Here is a 15,800-nt window from a genome sequence, read left to right as displayed (position 1 = left end):
CTCACAGAGCAGGGTGGGGGAGAGGGGCGCACAGATCTTGAGGCATAAGCCTACTTCGTTCCCCTCTCCACCAGCTGAGAATTAAAGCCACCTTTCTATCTCCTCGAAGCTGTCTCCATATCTTTCGTTTGGCTTCAGTGGGCAGAGAAAACCAGGATTTTGGCCGGCAACAAGAGTGCAGACAAAGGTGGGTGAGTCTCCGGGCTTGAGCTCTCCCAGCAGGGGCTGAGGGTCCTAAGTTTTACTCGGAGGTGTTAACCTCCTCTCGCCTCCAAGATTATCCCGAAAACTTAGTTTCAAGAAGAGGTACCTGGGTTATCCTCAGCTGAAAGACACTGAATAGGGTTGGATTGTGTGATTAGGTGGGAAGCTGGCCTATTGTCTGAGCTTGGATTGGCTATTTTAATAAAGTTTTTCAGAGTAAAATTGAAGCTATCTCATGAGAGCTTTCAGCTCCAAGGAAGGAGATCTCTCAGTGGGCTTTCTCAGGCAATTGAGAAGCCCGTGGGAGCGCCGGAAGCACGTCCTCATACCACGCAGCTGTCCCCATCGGGAAACCCATACATTTTAGTTAAAAACTTGCTCTGCAGGGATGCGCCTCTGAGCTGGCCACTCTGACCCGAGCACTCAGAGTGGTCTTGCACCACCAGGAGGAGAAACTGAGACAGAGGAGAGAGCTGGATCGACTCTAGGGTGACCTCTAGCGGAGTCCAGTTTACAAACAGCACACAGGTCCACGACAGGATTGTCCTAGCATTTTTACCTCGACACAGCGACTTTACAATGGGGAACAAAGCTTTCAAAACAAAACGGCAACAGATTGCCAGCCTCCAACCAACACCCCAGCCAGGTTCATGTGGAAATTTATACTTGCAAATACTCACTTGACTGGAAGAACTATACTAGGAGCTCTCAACCTAAAATGGTCAAATTGGGGCTCTTTTAACATTCTGAAACTCATTTTTAAGTGTGTATGCAGCTAGAAAGAGCCTACTCCATAAAATATCTTTTCAGAATTCAGAAACAAAAGCCCTTCTAAGGGGAACTTGCATTCCTCTCTCTGTGTCTTTAAGATGTAAATGCTCTGATTTTTCTTAAGCGCAAGTGTGTGTGTGTGTGTGTGTGTGTGTGTGTGTGTGCGTTTTAACAGTTTGGTCTCAACCATCTGGTGCACAACTGGCAGCCCATGGAATAGACTGGGATTCTGAGAAGGCTTTGTCTGGCTGAGGCAACTCTCAGGGGCTGTTGTCACCTTAAGCTTTGTTGCATCTGACTGCACAACAGAGATCTTTACTATCTTAGACTATTTTGGGGAGTGTGTTAATTATTCGGTTGTGTCTGACTCTTTGCCATCCATGGACTTAGCCCATCAGGCTCCACTGTCTGGGGAATTCTCCAGACAATACTGGAGTGGGTTGCCATTCCCTTCTCCAGGGGGAGCTTCCTGATCCAGGTAGTCTATAGGGACAAACTAAAATGGATATAGAAAGTTGTAGATTTGTAGAACGGCTGCTCTGACAAAGTTGTTCTGCGCATGGTTCCGTTTGGATTGAATTTAATTAGGTTAAGTAAATTTTGGTGTTGAGGATGGGCTGGTGCAAGACTGGAGTTTGGTTTTCTCTCTCAAGAACAGAGTTTTCTTATGAACTATTTTTGGTAACAGATTGTAAGTTGCTCTGCCTTCTACATGATCTGTCATTTGCCTTAAATATCTTTTATTGTCTCTTCGGTTGAGTGAATAAGCATTGCTTCAGTGACCTATGATCCTATTTGACCAAGTGTTTTAAAAACTTGACTTTTTTTTTTAAAAGAACAAACTTTCCAAATATCAAATTCTAATTAAGATTCTTTTGACCCCCAGCTAACTTTGGGATGCTTCAAAGGACCCCTGAAATGTCCCGAAGAGAGAGATTAAACTAATTAGGTTTATCTGGCACATTAAATTACATGGGTAGCACTATCAACTAAGTGTAACAAAACCTTCTTATTTTATGGGTAAATGTCAATAATGTAGTCATTCCAAAAGTTATACAGAATTCCTAAAAATTTGATGTGTCCTAATACACTGTTATCAGTTATCATTCTAGTCATTATCTCTAAAAGGTTGTATGCCACAAAAATAACTAAGCTTCTTCTTGTCAATTATATTGTAAACAGATCTTTAACCATGCCATTTTCAGTCTTTTGTCACTTATAGACAACCATTGTTTTACTCTCATGCTTTTACAAAATGAGGATTTTCAAGAGGATTCATAAAAAGAGCTTTTTGACAAATCTGTTTCTGATAACTTTGAGATCATACTACTGAACTCAGTAAGAAATTACAAAACTCTAATGGAAAACCTGATGCCTTCATACAGATCAACTGGAATTACACAGAACTGAACAAATTGATAAATATGATTTATAATTTTATGACTTCTGAACTATTCTGATTTTTAATGTTTGTTTTCCAGAAAATCTTTCCTCTTATATATAGATAGATCAAATTTTGATCTATAACAAGCTGACAAAATATACCTTTGTAAACAAAGATGAAACATTTATCTTTTTCTCTCTACATGATACTTCCAAAATTTGGCTTATCCAGCTGGCTCTCCTGTGAACTTGATGGCTTATTGCCACAACTAGTTACACTAACCATTGTTTTAATTGTTTCTCTTGTTGTTTTCAAATTATTTATGCCTTGTGCCTTTCTCTGCTGTATTTTATTAATGTTACTAGCTGTATTATCTATATTCTATTTCATAAGACTATTGTCTCTTTCACTACCCAATGCATAACCAGGCCACTGAAAAAAGTAATGATGGCTAAATGTCTTAAGGCAATTGATCACATATATAACTCCATATAAAATAGCTGTAACAGTAAAATTCTAGATATGGGAAGAAGCAACAAGGGAAAACATTTTCTGGGTGATAATTGACTAGTAAAACAGGCAATTCAGAGGATTTTAAATAATCAACAGGGCCTCATCCAAAAAAGTAGCACATTGAGTAGCCTATCAACAGAATCCTCACCTGATCTAGGAATGAGCTTTCCTAGAGCCATGGGACAAAACTGGTTATGAAATGCCTCCCAACTGTTGGTCAAATTTATGACCAAGAAGAGGCACTGTGGACAAAGAATGCTGCCAACCATTTCAGTAAACAAAGGATACTACAGCCTTAAAACCGCAACAGGACCCTGAGAGGAAACCAGGAGGGAGAAAAACAGGATATTGCTCCTAGATAGTTAAGATGTTTATCAAAGGAATGATTTCAATGAGCCCAGATTCCTGCATCTTCCCATACACAGAGAAGCACTAAAATCATTACCTTGAGGTGTCTGTTTCAGCGATCAGCAGTAATCTTTGGATATTCAACTACACAGGTTTTTTTCCCCAGCAAAAACTCCTACATCCCCTAGCTCTTCCCTCACCTTTTTGGAACAGTCCCTCAGAGCAATCTGAGAAGCTGTATCTGGGCTACAGTCCTCAGTTAGGTCCACCGAATAACTTCTCAACTTCCAGGTTCTGCTTTTGTTTGTTTTTTCAGTTGACAATGGGAAAGTGGATAAAAGAGAATAACCAATCACCAGAGAGGGGTCTCCAAGGAGCAAAGGTGATGAGGGTATTTATGACTACCTCAGCTTTGTACCTGGGACCAACAAGTGCAAGAAGTCAAGTCCAAAGTAACTTGGTATGGATGTCTCCAGGGATCTTAAAGTTCTGTTTTTGACCTGCATATTGGCGTGATCAGAACTGTGAGTGCAGTAAACTGCTTACTGTAGTGATTTTGAATCTAGACGCTCTGCACCTGGATGAAGCCAAGGTCTCAAGTTCAGGTGGTCCCCCCTGCACTTAGAACACGCATGTTGCTACACGTGGTACAAAGCTAATCCATTCATTAAAAGATGTTTTTTAAAAAGCTGAACCTTTTTAAGAGCCAGGTCTGTCGGGAAGGGGACAGGTAGGTCTGGCTTCCCTGATGTGAGGCATGTTCCTACAGAGAGGATCACAGGGCTCTGTTCCTCCCATCCTCAGACTTCCAGAACTGCCCATCTGCAAACAGATTAGGAAGCTCCACATCCCTCTCTTAAAGCACGGCCCGGGCCACAGCACCTCATTCTAATCTTTTCCAGAATGAGGCTTTTTATATAAACAACAAGTCAGCAAACAAAGCAATTGACCACGTGGCTGTATAACCTGAAGGAATGTATTAGCAACTTTTTGCTACAGATTTCTGTCTAATTACATATAAAAGAGGACTTATGTACCATAGCCTAGAAGTAAATGCATTACAGTCATGGACCACCAATGATATGGTTCATGTTCTAACCTGTTTTTTGTGCGTTCTGTCGATTTTATAGGTTTCTTGGTGTTTGTCCCCAACGGCCATGAACAAGGGTAGCCCCCCGCAGCCACCCTCTCTCAGGACAAGCTCTTTGGGAACGTGACCAGCACTTTGATTCGGGGCTTCCCTGGCAGCTCAGATGGTAAAGTACGTGCCAGCAATGCGGGAGATGCGGATTTGATCCCTGGGTTAGGAAGATCCCCTGAAGAAGGGCATGGCAACCCACTGCAGGATACTGGCCTGGAGAATCCCATGAACGGAGGAGCCTGGGTGGCAAAGAGTCAGACATGAGACAGGACTGAGAGACCAACACTTCTCCTCACTTGCAGTCACTTGGGAAAAACAGGCCACTCTAAAAGTCCTGTTTAATAGTGTACCAGAGAACGCCTTCACAGTGCCACTCAGCTCACTAGATATTTTTTTATAAGCAAAAAAATGCTCCTCAAATCCCTATTAAATCAAGGTTGAGCACTTATTCAGGGCTTGTGTATAAAGCATCCTGCTAGCCACTGGGCAGCATCATGATAAAAACTACAATATTCATGTCAAATATATTGATCTCTCACTACATGCTTCACGTGGCTTGACACAGTGCCCGGGAAGTACTGATCCCAGCACAGGAGTCCTTTCCGGGGAATGCTGACCGTACCCCCATTTAAGGATGAAGAAACGGAGGCACTCGCCCAAAGGTAAGGAATTACACCAAGTCCCAGAGGGACGGAGCAGTGAAGCCTGGCTCCAGACCAGGGCACAGAGGTCACACAGACAGACCCAGTCACGCGCTCCAAGAGAGGGCGGAAGGAAAGCTGCCTGGGGCGTGTGTGGGAAGTGTGCGCGTGAGGTGTGAGAAAGGGAGGGAGGGACAGACAGACTGACTGTGCTCATCACCGTGCTTCCTGGAGACATGGCGCGGAAGACCTTCTGGAAGGCAGGCGGCCAGGCAGGGTGTGCTGTTTCCTAAGGCTGCTGTATGGAGTACCACCCACTGTGTGCCTTCACAGGACAGACATGAGTTCTTCCACAGCTCTGAAGGCTACAGGTCCAAAATCAAGGTGTTGTCGAGTCCCTCTGAGGCTCTGGATAGAATCCCTTCTTGCCTCTCTGAGTTTCTGGTGGTGGCAGGCAAACTGTGGGCTCTTGGCTTGCAGCTGTGTCACTTGAGTCTCTGTCTTTAAATGGTATTATTCTCTCTGTATCTTCACATGACCTCTGATAAGGTCATCAGTCACTGGATTTAGGGCCCATGCTAACCCAACATAGCCTTATCTTAACCTGATTACATCTGCAAAGACTGTTATTTCCAAGTAAGGTTGTAATCATAGGTGCAGGGGTTAGGACTTCAACACAGCTTTTTTGTGGGCACAATAACCACAGAAGTATGGAAGTGAGGATCATCCAAGACTCTGGAAGGAGGCCCTGGATGCACCCTATCAGGTAAGGCTAAAGTGGGAGCTTGCAGCACATGAACAGGAATCTCCAGGAGGACGAGGGAATCGGGACAACCTGGGGAGAGAGGGTGAGGGCACTCGGGACAAGGAAGAGACGTGAGCAGCCAGGCTGGGGCGACCAGCAAGTTAGTGACGGGGATACTTGGAGTGCAGGTTACCGTGATGGATGGGGCCAGATTAGAGAAGGCGTCTTCAGGGACTTTATTCTAGAGCAATGGGTCTCAAACTTGAGCAGGAACAGAATCTCCCGGAGGGCGTGCTAATGAAGACACTGGCCCCACTCCAGCGCCGATTCAGTAAACTGGGGGCAGGGCCTAAGCCCCTGCATTTTCACCAGTTCCAGGGGATGCTGTGGCTGCTGGTCCAGGGACCACACTTTGAGAACTCCTCTCTGGCACTGAAGTTCAGAGGGAGGGACAGGAAGTAAACACTAGAGGTGGTCACTAGAAGACAGATGAGCAGGGGATGAAGGACATGACCATTAATTCTCTCCAAAGGCCTGAGGAGTCTCCTATCATGAGACTGAATGAAATGGAGGAGTGTTATCGTAAATTCTGGTCCACCTGGGGTCTCTGGCAAATCAGGTCACGATGCCTTATGAAGTTCAGGGGACAGGTATACCCTGTCTTTCAGGGGATGTGCTGTTTTTCAAGCAGGGATATTTGGAGTAGGTAGTCTGGATTAAAAAGAAATTAATGGATTGTGGTTGTCTTAAGGGTTAAAGGAGCTAAGTTGATTTTATTTATTTATTCATTTATTTATTTATTTAGGCTGCACTGGGTTTTAGTCGCAGCATGTAGGATCTTCAATCTTTGTTGTGGTGTGTAGAGTCTAGTTCCCTGACCAAGGATTGAATCTGGGTCCCCTGCACTGGGAACTCAGTCTTTCCATTGGACCACCAGGGCAAGCATTTGTGCTAAGTCACTTCAGTTGTGTCCAACTCTTCGCCTCCCTAAGAACGGTAGCCCGCCAGGCTCCTCTATCCATGGGATTCTCCAGGCAAGAAGACTGGAGTGGGTTGCCATTTCCTTCTCCAGGGGATCTTTCTAACACAGGATCAAACCCGAGTCTCTTACATCTCCTGCATTGGCAGGTGGGTTCCTTACCACTAGCACCACCTGGGGAGTCCCTAGACCACCAGGCAAGTCCCTAAAATTGTTTGTGAAGAAAATTCACTCCTTTGCATCCTGCTACATGGGTAGCAACTTGGCCATGTAATACAGTTTATATCCAGAAGTTAAAAATCACATGTTCCAATAGCGACTCCACTAAGTTGTGTCTCATTTTTCAGTAAAAAGCTGTTTTCTGTAAAATACAAAGCTTTTGTTTTCATGTCTGTGGGATCAAAGATGTTTCCTCCAGCACATGTCCAGACTACCATTATATTAGATACTATACAATGCCTGCTTGCTTGTTTAAAAGTCACTGAAATATGGGGTGTATTGAATGTATAACTGAGGACCCTAATAAGGGATGGAAAATAGGTATTTATTATCCTAAGAGCACATTTTAAAAACCTAACATCCCCTCTAAACTCAATCAAATCCAACAAAAACGTGGGCAAATGGAGGAGTAGGGCAGGTACCCGGAGCAATCTTGCTGCCAGCTGCTGTAGGGAATGCGAAAATGCCGTGACTCTGGGAGTCTCCAAAGACACGATTCTGCCCAAAACTCATATCTACAAAGAAAACCCTTGGGAATTCCCTGGCGGTCCAATGGCTAGGAATCCCCACTTCCACTGAAGGGAGTGTGAGTTCGACCCCTGGTTGGGGAACTGAGATCCTATATGCCATGCAGTGTGGCCAAGAAAGAAAAAGAAAACTCTACGTTTTAGGGAAAGACTGTCTCATGTTTTTCCTCTCTGCCGTCGGTTTCTAGGCACAGTCCCCTCATGGGGCCTTAGAGCTGGCGGTGATAGCCTTGAACTTCATGTTCCCACACCGAGGGGGTGGGTGGTGGGGACAGGCCAGTTGTCAAGAGCTCAAAGCTGATGCTAATCTCCCCTCGGGAGCGCAGTGAGCTTCACTGACCTAACAGACTCGGCTTCTAAATGTCCCCTCCAGCCTTCATGTTTGGTAAGAAAACGTAAATGTCATGCCATTCCAGGAAAAGCAAACTTCTTCATTTTATAAGGTTAGTTTCATGAGTCAGGCTTAGCTGGAGACAAACAACTCATCTGTGGATAAAAATTGCTGCGCTGCACTCATGTTCTGGACAAGGAGAACATTAGTGTATTACATTACACCCTGGAGTTATTTCATTGCATTTTCCTTCTCTCGGGCAATGCCAGATAAGGCGAATGCAATGTATGGCGAAAAGTCAGTGACCTTCAGATCAGGCCCTATCCCGTGGGGATGAAGGAGATCTCTGCCTTGGACACTATCAGGCTAAGGAGTAGTGGAGAGAGACGGGCAGACTACTGTGTGTTCATCTGTTTGACCAACTCTGGGGCTGGGTTCTTGACTCTCCCCAAAGAGCTGGAGTGAGAGGGGTCAGAGGCAGTGTTCCCCTCTGGCCCAGGATAGGCTTCAGGAAAGGCTGGTTGTGAGAGGGATTCGGGGTGTTGTAGGCAGGTTGGGAATGGGTTGGGACCTGGCCCAGCCTCCTGTTCCAGGTACCCAGTGGTCCCAACGCCCTTCCAGCTGCCTTTGTTTTCATCTAATTTTAATATCTTAATCACTATGCTTTACATATTTAAATAGTTTTCTTTTGGGGTTTGTAGTCAGAAAAGTTCAAGGGTATAGAATCATAGAATATCAGACTTGGAGACTTTCAACTTCTTGCCAACATAGAACTGACCGATACTTGATTATTCAGCATTTGGTTGAAGATGGGGAAATCAGCACCTCCTAAGGCGCTTCTTCCTACTGTCTTTAGCAGGTTCCTTCACCAGTGCAGTGGAAGAGAGAAAGAGAGGGGATGCCCCCCATCCCGTAGAAGCTGACACGTGTGCAGGGCCAGAGCACAAAGCAGCCTGCAGTCAAGACAGAGTATGACGGGCAGGTGTGCTGGGGGTGAGGAGGGTACTGGGGCTGCAGGTCACCCAGAGCTGCCCTTTCTTCAGCAGGGTCACGTGTCTGGCAGTGTGGCAAGTACTTGCATCAGCTCACAGTCACCTGGAAGCTAGGTGTGCTGGGCTGAGGAGTGGCCCCCAAAGAGGCCCACATCCTAATCTCTTGAACCTCTGAACATGTTACAAGGCAGAGGGGAGGTGGCCAGTACGATCAGGTTAAGGACCCTGAGCTGGACAGGGTGTCCTGGCTCAACCAGGACACAGGCACAGGTGGGTGAGCACAGGTGGGCCAGTGTGCTCACATGGGTCCTTACAAGGAGACGGCAGCGTTACCATCAGATGCTGCCTGCTGGCTATGAAGATGGAGGATGGAGCGCGAGCCAGGGAGAGAAGGCAGCCTTTATAAACTGGAAAAGGCAAGGAAATGGGTTCTCCCCTAAAATTCCCAGAGGAAACACAGCCCTTTCAACACCTAGATCTTAGCCCAGTGAGACTGATTTCAGTCTTCTGACCTCCAGAATGGTCAGAGAATGAATTTGTGGGAGTTGTTTTTCCCTACAAAGATTGTGGTCATTTGTCACAGCAGTGAAATCCACACAGATACAAAATTACTTGTGATCCTTCCTAGTGTTCTGTGTGGGCACCTCCCTTGGGGCGGTAGGGATTCAGACACATCATCTCCTACACAACTATGGTACAAGACTCTTTCCTAACTCGACTTTACTGGCCAGAGACATCCTGAGTGATTCCAAGAAGTAACCCAGGGTGGAGAAGTGCTCCTGCTACTATGGGACTAACTCTGTACAAACCTCTTAAACTGGGGACCATCACAAAGGCGAATAAACGCCAAGCCTGCAGAAGGGTGAATGAATCTCTAGGTGATTCATGCTGATGCTCTGAGATCAAGGGTTGGGTGGGATTTGGGAGAGGGAGAGAGGGAGAGAGGGAGAGAGAGAGAGAGAGAGAGAGTGTGTGTGTGTGTGTGTGTGTGTGTGTGTGTGTGTGTGTGTATTTAACATTCTGTGTCTCTTTAAGATCAGTCATTTTAGGGCTATTTACATTCTGTCTCCAGCAGAACCACCTAGGTTATTCAAGGAAGATCATGCCACCAAGCCAGACTCCTGGTGGTTAAATTCACGACCCGCCAGCAGTGGTCTTTATTTGGGGCCAAGACTAACCCTCTGTGATCACACACATCCTTGGTTCTGACACCCCGTATGGCAAGACGAGTGAAAATGCTGTGGGCTGGTAAAAAAAAAAAAAAAAGTGTGTGATTCAAAAGCAACTTCTTACAAGCTGCTTAAAAGCATTCCTACTTGCCAGCTCACTTGGAGCTGGCTCGGGTGACTCAAGGACGAGGCTGGGAAGGCCAAGGCTAGGTTTAACCTCAGGGCCTTTTGCACTTCGGTGCTGGACCCAAACTCTGCAGTCAGAGGCTGCAGGCTAGGTGGGCACTGTGGGGGGGGGGGCGGGAAGCTGGGCAGAGACGTCGGGGGCACCCGTGCCATTTCAGCAGGCGCAGGGCCCTGCAAGGTCGCTGTTCTGCTGTTTCTGGATTGTTATGCTTCATCAGCACAGCAGAGGGTGCTGAGGAGCACCACCTTCATCCTGCCAATAGCTATCCCCCAGTGGTTCTTTCATGAGGGCTATGAAAGCGCTGAGAAGCCTTCCTTGTGTGAAAGTAGAGATTCTTTCACTTTAGGGTTTTATTACATATCCTTTCCCTCCATATTCATTGCAGCCTTCTTCATTCTCCAGTTTTTCTTTTCTATGGTCTGCTTGATGCATTGCTTTTCTATTCTTGTGAACCATCACCTCTGAATTATTGACATTAATGGAGAGAAGATTTCAAGGAGAGCAGTAATTAGATGAATTATGCTGTATTAAAGTGCTTTATAGATCGAAAAGGGATAAAGGAAGAAGCTTTTTCTTGGTATACTAGGCACTCTCCCAGCTGCCTGCGGGCTCCATGGACAGGCTTTGTTCTGCCCACAGACCCTGCGGCAGGCGGGGGTCACAGCGGCCAGCCCACCTGTGGGGAGGGGGAGGGATGCTCAACAGAAGTCAGCTGTTTTGCTCTGAAACTTGCCTGTGTCAGGTGTCCCCATTACCTAGCTGCAAAATTGTTAAGTAAACTGGTGAAGAGTAGGCAGAAAAAAACATAAGTCCACAAAATCCAAGTTAAATACTGTAAAAAGAACTGATGAAGTCTCCAAAAACTCTTGCTGGTTAACTGGGTATGAGTGAGTCAGGGTTAGGCAAGAAAAGTCAGAAGTAAAAGGAGAGGATTGCGAACTGTATTCTTTGCAAGTGCTTCTGCCATTGTAAGTAAACAAAAGTGAAAGTCACAGATGCCCAATATGGGTGGATCTTCTTGCTGGAAAGACAGCAAGGAGTGCCAATTAATGTCCTTCACGCTACACCAAAAGACAGATGATAGTTTTATATTTGCTGATTTTCATTTAAATTGAAGCAGTTAAGGTTTGGGCATAACCCCCCCCCCCCCCACCTTACCTTTGGTCAACTGTTCTGATTAATGTTTCCAACCAGGTCGTGGCCTGGTCCTCTGAGCAATCCCCAAACACGGGCTGATTTCAAATGGGTTGCCTTTGTTCTTAAGTCTGGGCACACAAAGATCTCGCCAGTCTTTCTAGATGCCAGGGAAAGGCTGGCTTCTCACCAGCTGCTTGGGGCAGGGATAGTGGTCATAGGTCTTACAAGTGTCCTGAGCGCACCTGCCTCACTGTAAGGACAGCCCCAGGTGGTCGGGAGCAGGCTTATCCAGGCTCATGTACCCTGGGTAGCACAGGAGATTTCAACACCACAACCTTCCACACTCTGGGGCCTGCGGCATCAGAGAAACAGGAGCCTTCTGGTCATGGAAGGGTGGTGGACGGGTGGGAAAGAGGTCATCAGACGGGGCAGTGAGGGAAGCCTGTGTTCCTAACTGTGACTCTCTCCTTATGATCTCTCCTTGTGATCAGTAAACAAGACAGAATACTCACAAGTGGTTTCACCAGCTAGTTCTGACTTGAGAATCTCAATACTTCCTTGCATTTACTACCATGGCGGATGGCCAGACGGTAAAGAATCTGCCTGCAATGCAGGAGACCCAGGTTTGATCCCTGGGTCAGGAATATCCCCTGGAGAAGGGAATGGCAACCCACTCCAGTAGTCTTACCTGGAGAATTCCACAGACAGCCATGTGGAGGCAAAGAGTGGGACAGGACTGGGTGACTTAACACTACCATAGCTGTTACTGCATTTTACCACTAGAGGGCAAGAGTGTTCCTAAAATAAGGGATTCATCCAGAACCTAATCACTGAATTAAGAAATTTCAGAGCTGGAAGAGGTCTTAAAAATCATCTGGCTCACAGGTTTTCAAATTTTTTTCAACTGAAATGCACAAGAACTGCATGCTTCATAATGAACCACTTCCTACATGTATGTTCGCAATATTTTGAGGCACTACTTACCTTTACTCTGCAATGCACGCTAAACAATTTGTATTCCAAACTGTTTCATTACAAACAAACAAAAAACAACTGCAACCACTAATAGATGTCATAACCCACCAGTGGGCCATTAGCTTGAAAAACCCTGAGTTGGTCCCAGTCTCTCATCTACTAAGGGACACAATAACCCAGAGGATAGAGAAGGATGCTTCGAGCTACACTTCTCTTACCCACCCAGCCACCTGCTAAACCCAGAGTCAGTCCTGGAGGAATGAAAGACATCGTGCAGCAACTCGGCACTTACTCTACTAATGCACTGATTGGATAAAGTAGTTGACAGTCTATCATTTCACCTCTTCTTAATGATACAACTGCTCATGTAATCGAAGCAGAAATTCCTTGCATTACAGGTCTCTTCTCATTCAAGTAGTTTCAATCAATCAAGTGATTTCAATCAAGCAATTTCATTGAATTTCCATAGAAACTGAAACCACTTTAGTCTCTCGAGAGTCATGGCCCTGAAAGTCACCAAGTTCTCTTCCTTGGCTCCCTGATGTTGAAACATTTATAATCATTTTGGGAGGAAATGTAAAGGTAAACCAGAAGATCACAGGAATGTATCCTTTCTTAGGGTCAATGCTCTGGGTTCTTCTATTTAACTCCCTTTCATGCATATATGCCTCTAATTTATTGATTATCCCACACCCCTGGGATTTTTTAGGCCAAAAAGGAGCATCCCTTTGAAATTCAGGATTATATTATGACAGATGAAAAGAGTACCTGAGCTCTACGGATAAGAAAGGAAAAATTTTCTTCACTCACTTGGATTTGAGAGCTAGTTGATTTGGTGAAAGATGACACAATTTTTTTTTTAAAGGGGGTATCCAGCAAGGTCCTACTGTATAGCACAGGGACCTCTGCTCAATGTTATATGGCATCCTGGATGGGAGGAGAGTTTGGGGAGAACAGATAAACGTACACATGTGCCTGAGTCCCTCTGCTGTTCATCTGAAACTATCACAGCTTTATTAAGCAGCGCTCCAATATAAAATAAAAAGGTTTTAAAAACTAAAATTATATAAATAAGGGGATAGCTAAATGCATGAAAATGCAAATGATTTAATTCTTTAATGGCTAGAAGGAAGAAAAACATTTCTGAGACTGAAAAATTCCTGGTGCACTTTAGAAATCTGAGGTTGGCTTTCTGTAGAGAATCCTTCCCATTGATAAGCAGGGAGCAAATGTCCGGGTGGGGGGTGTGCTCTTCCGGCTCTGGGACGGGGCTACTCTCCAGTTTGATAGAAAGTTCTCAAGCTCTATTCCCTCACTTCTCTGCGGGGAAGTGGGGGGGGGGGGGTGGTACTTAAACTGAACCTCCTTGAGACAGCAAGGTCTGCTACAAGTGACAAGCGCAGGTCGCCTTTTTCTAGGTGGGGGCGGGGGGGATGCTTTCACCAGTCAATAAATCTAGATAAACTAGGTACAGGGTTAAGTCTTTGAAGAACCAAGGCGTTCTCTTCCAAATGGCGTTCTCACACCCCCAACACCACATCTAGAACTATCTTAAAACTTCTACTGCCACTCCTTAAAATTCTCTTTATCCTCTTCATTAAACTCTAGATTCTTCGATGCCGAGTCTACAGGCTTTGTGGAATATTGGGGGGGGTGGGGTTGCTGGAAAGAGCATCGTTGTTTGGGGACAAACAGGGTAGTTCTGTAACTTTCGTTGTCATCTTCTACTGGAAAAAGCCACGTAGCTCCACGGACACAGAACGGTACCTACAGCCTTGAAATCAGCAACGGAACAACGAGCTGCCAAATTCTCATTCATTCCGTTAACAAACACAACAGCTCTGGGTCATTCACTCTTATTAAAGCAGACGCCAGGATTACGAAGGTTCCTGGCCAGGCCAACGCGTAAACTGCAATATTATCCTAAACCCTTGCAAGACGGCCTGCATTTGACAAGGGAACGTCCACGGTTCGGCGTGGGAACTGGCTTGGATTTTGAAAAACCCTGTCCAGAACTGACGCTCAAGCCACTGGTGGGTCGTGCATTCGGTGACCACGTTAGAGCAACCAACTCTGGAAAGATCAAGCCTGGCCTTTAGGGCCTGCGCCTCAGTTTCCCCATGTACCTGCTTCCCAGGTATGGGAGCTACCCTGTGAACATTCTTTACGGCCGTGTAAATGCCAGAAGGAACAAGTCAGCTTTCCGCGGACCCTGCGCCCCGACGGGCCCTGCGGCGCGCGGGAACCGTCCCGGGCGGTCTCGGCACCTGGCGCCTCGCGCTCCCGCCTGAGCCCCAGCACAGGCGCGCGCGCCCAGCAGCCAGCGCCCGCGCGCCCGCGCGCCCGCGCCGCTCGGCTACTCACCCACGCGCGGCCGTCCAGCACGTTCTCCAGAACCTGAAGGGCGCTGGGCGAGGCGGCGCGGAAGTTGAAGAAGTGCAGAGCCGCGCGCGCCGCCTGCGAGAGGAGCCGGCTCGAGGGCTCCGCGTCCTGGAGCCAGCCGGAGTCCTCGGGCCCCCCGGACGCCCCCGCCCCCTGGAGGGCGAGCAGCAAGAGCAGCGGTCCCGCGAGCCGCTGGGCCGCGGGGCGCGTGTCCCCCGGCCGGGGAGCGGAAAGCGGTTGCCTGCGGAGCTGCATGGACGCGGGTTGGCGCGCCGCTCGACCGGTCCGAGCTTCGGGTGGGCGGCGCCGGCGCTTGAGGAAATAAGGCCGGGCGGGCCCCTCCCCTCCGCCCCCAGGGCGGCCCGCGGGAGGGCGTCCAGGTCCCTCTCGGCGTTTCCCGCAATCCCTGGGCCCCTCCGCCCCGCCCCGCTCCGCCCGAGCCCCAGCTGCCCCGGCTCGGTACCCGGACGCGGCGGCGCCTCCGCGGCGCGGGGCGGGGATGTCTGGCCGGGGCCGCGCGGCCAGGGGGACAGGGGGCATCTCTCCAGGGAGCGCGGCCAGGTCGGCGCCACTCCGCGCCCACAACTTAGCTCGGGGACCTGGTTTCTGGCTGCGGTTGCTGTGATTTCGAAGCCCTCAGGGTTTCAGAGCAAACCTGCTTTAGTTATTCAAGGCTTGGAGCTTATTTCCCAGAAGAAGAAATTGGAAACGGGTGGAGAACAGGACGTGACGCTGGCATTGATGGGGGTCCTTACAGCCCAATGCCTTTGACGTGAGCCAGATACCCAGAGAATTGGGGCCAGAGAGGGGGCTGCGCTGGTAAGCTGATAAGAACCTAGAGGCCCCACTGGACTTGGAAACGTTGATAACCGTGGTGGAGTGCAGGTGGGCGTGGAAACCAGAGTCCGGCGAAGTGAGGCATGGATTGGGCTGTAGCCCTGTGGAGGCAGCAAGGGTTGGCGACTCTTTTTAGACACGTGGCAGTGAAGGAACGAGATGGCCCTTGTTCTTAAGCCACAGACAGAAAGCCCAGGAGAACTCGGAATTAGAGGCACTCCCAGCATCCGTTTTCCCACCTGCCTTTAGTTTGTTCAGGGGTCTACCCCTCCCCAACACTCGCTGACCCCATCCCCACCGAGGAGCCAGAGAAAGCCC

The 15,800-nt window shown here is 47.7% G+C and overlaps 1 protein-coding gene across 1 annotated transcript in view; it reads right to left on the bottom strand.

The window, feature by feature from the left end:
* Window positions 1–14,958, bottom strand: part of RARRES1 (retinoic acid receptor responder 1) — a 43,176-nt gene extending 28,218 nt beyond the window's left edge. The window contains exon 1 of the mRNA XM_070466513.1: window positions 14,628–14,958. Within this exon, the coding sequence (XP_070322614.1) occupies window positions 14,628–14,900 (273 nt within the window). The 5' untranslated portion in view covers window positions 14,901–14,958. The remainder of the gene's footprint in view (window positions 1–14,627) is intronic.
* Between the last annotated feature and the right edge of the window lie 842 nt (window positions 14,959–15,800).

This window comes from Odocoileus virginianus, chromosome 4 (genome assembly GCF_023699985.2).
Source record: "Odocoileus virginianus isolate 20LAN1187 ecotype Illinois chromosome 4, Ovbor_1.2, whole genome shotgun sequence".
Taxonomy (NCBI): Eukaryota; Metazoa; Chordata; class Mammalia; order Artiodactyla; family Cervidae; genus Odocoileus; species Odocoileus virginianus.
This window is presented reverse-complemented; position numbering and strand designations above follow the sequence as displayed.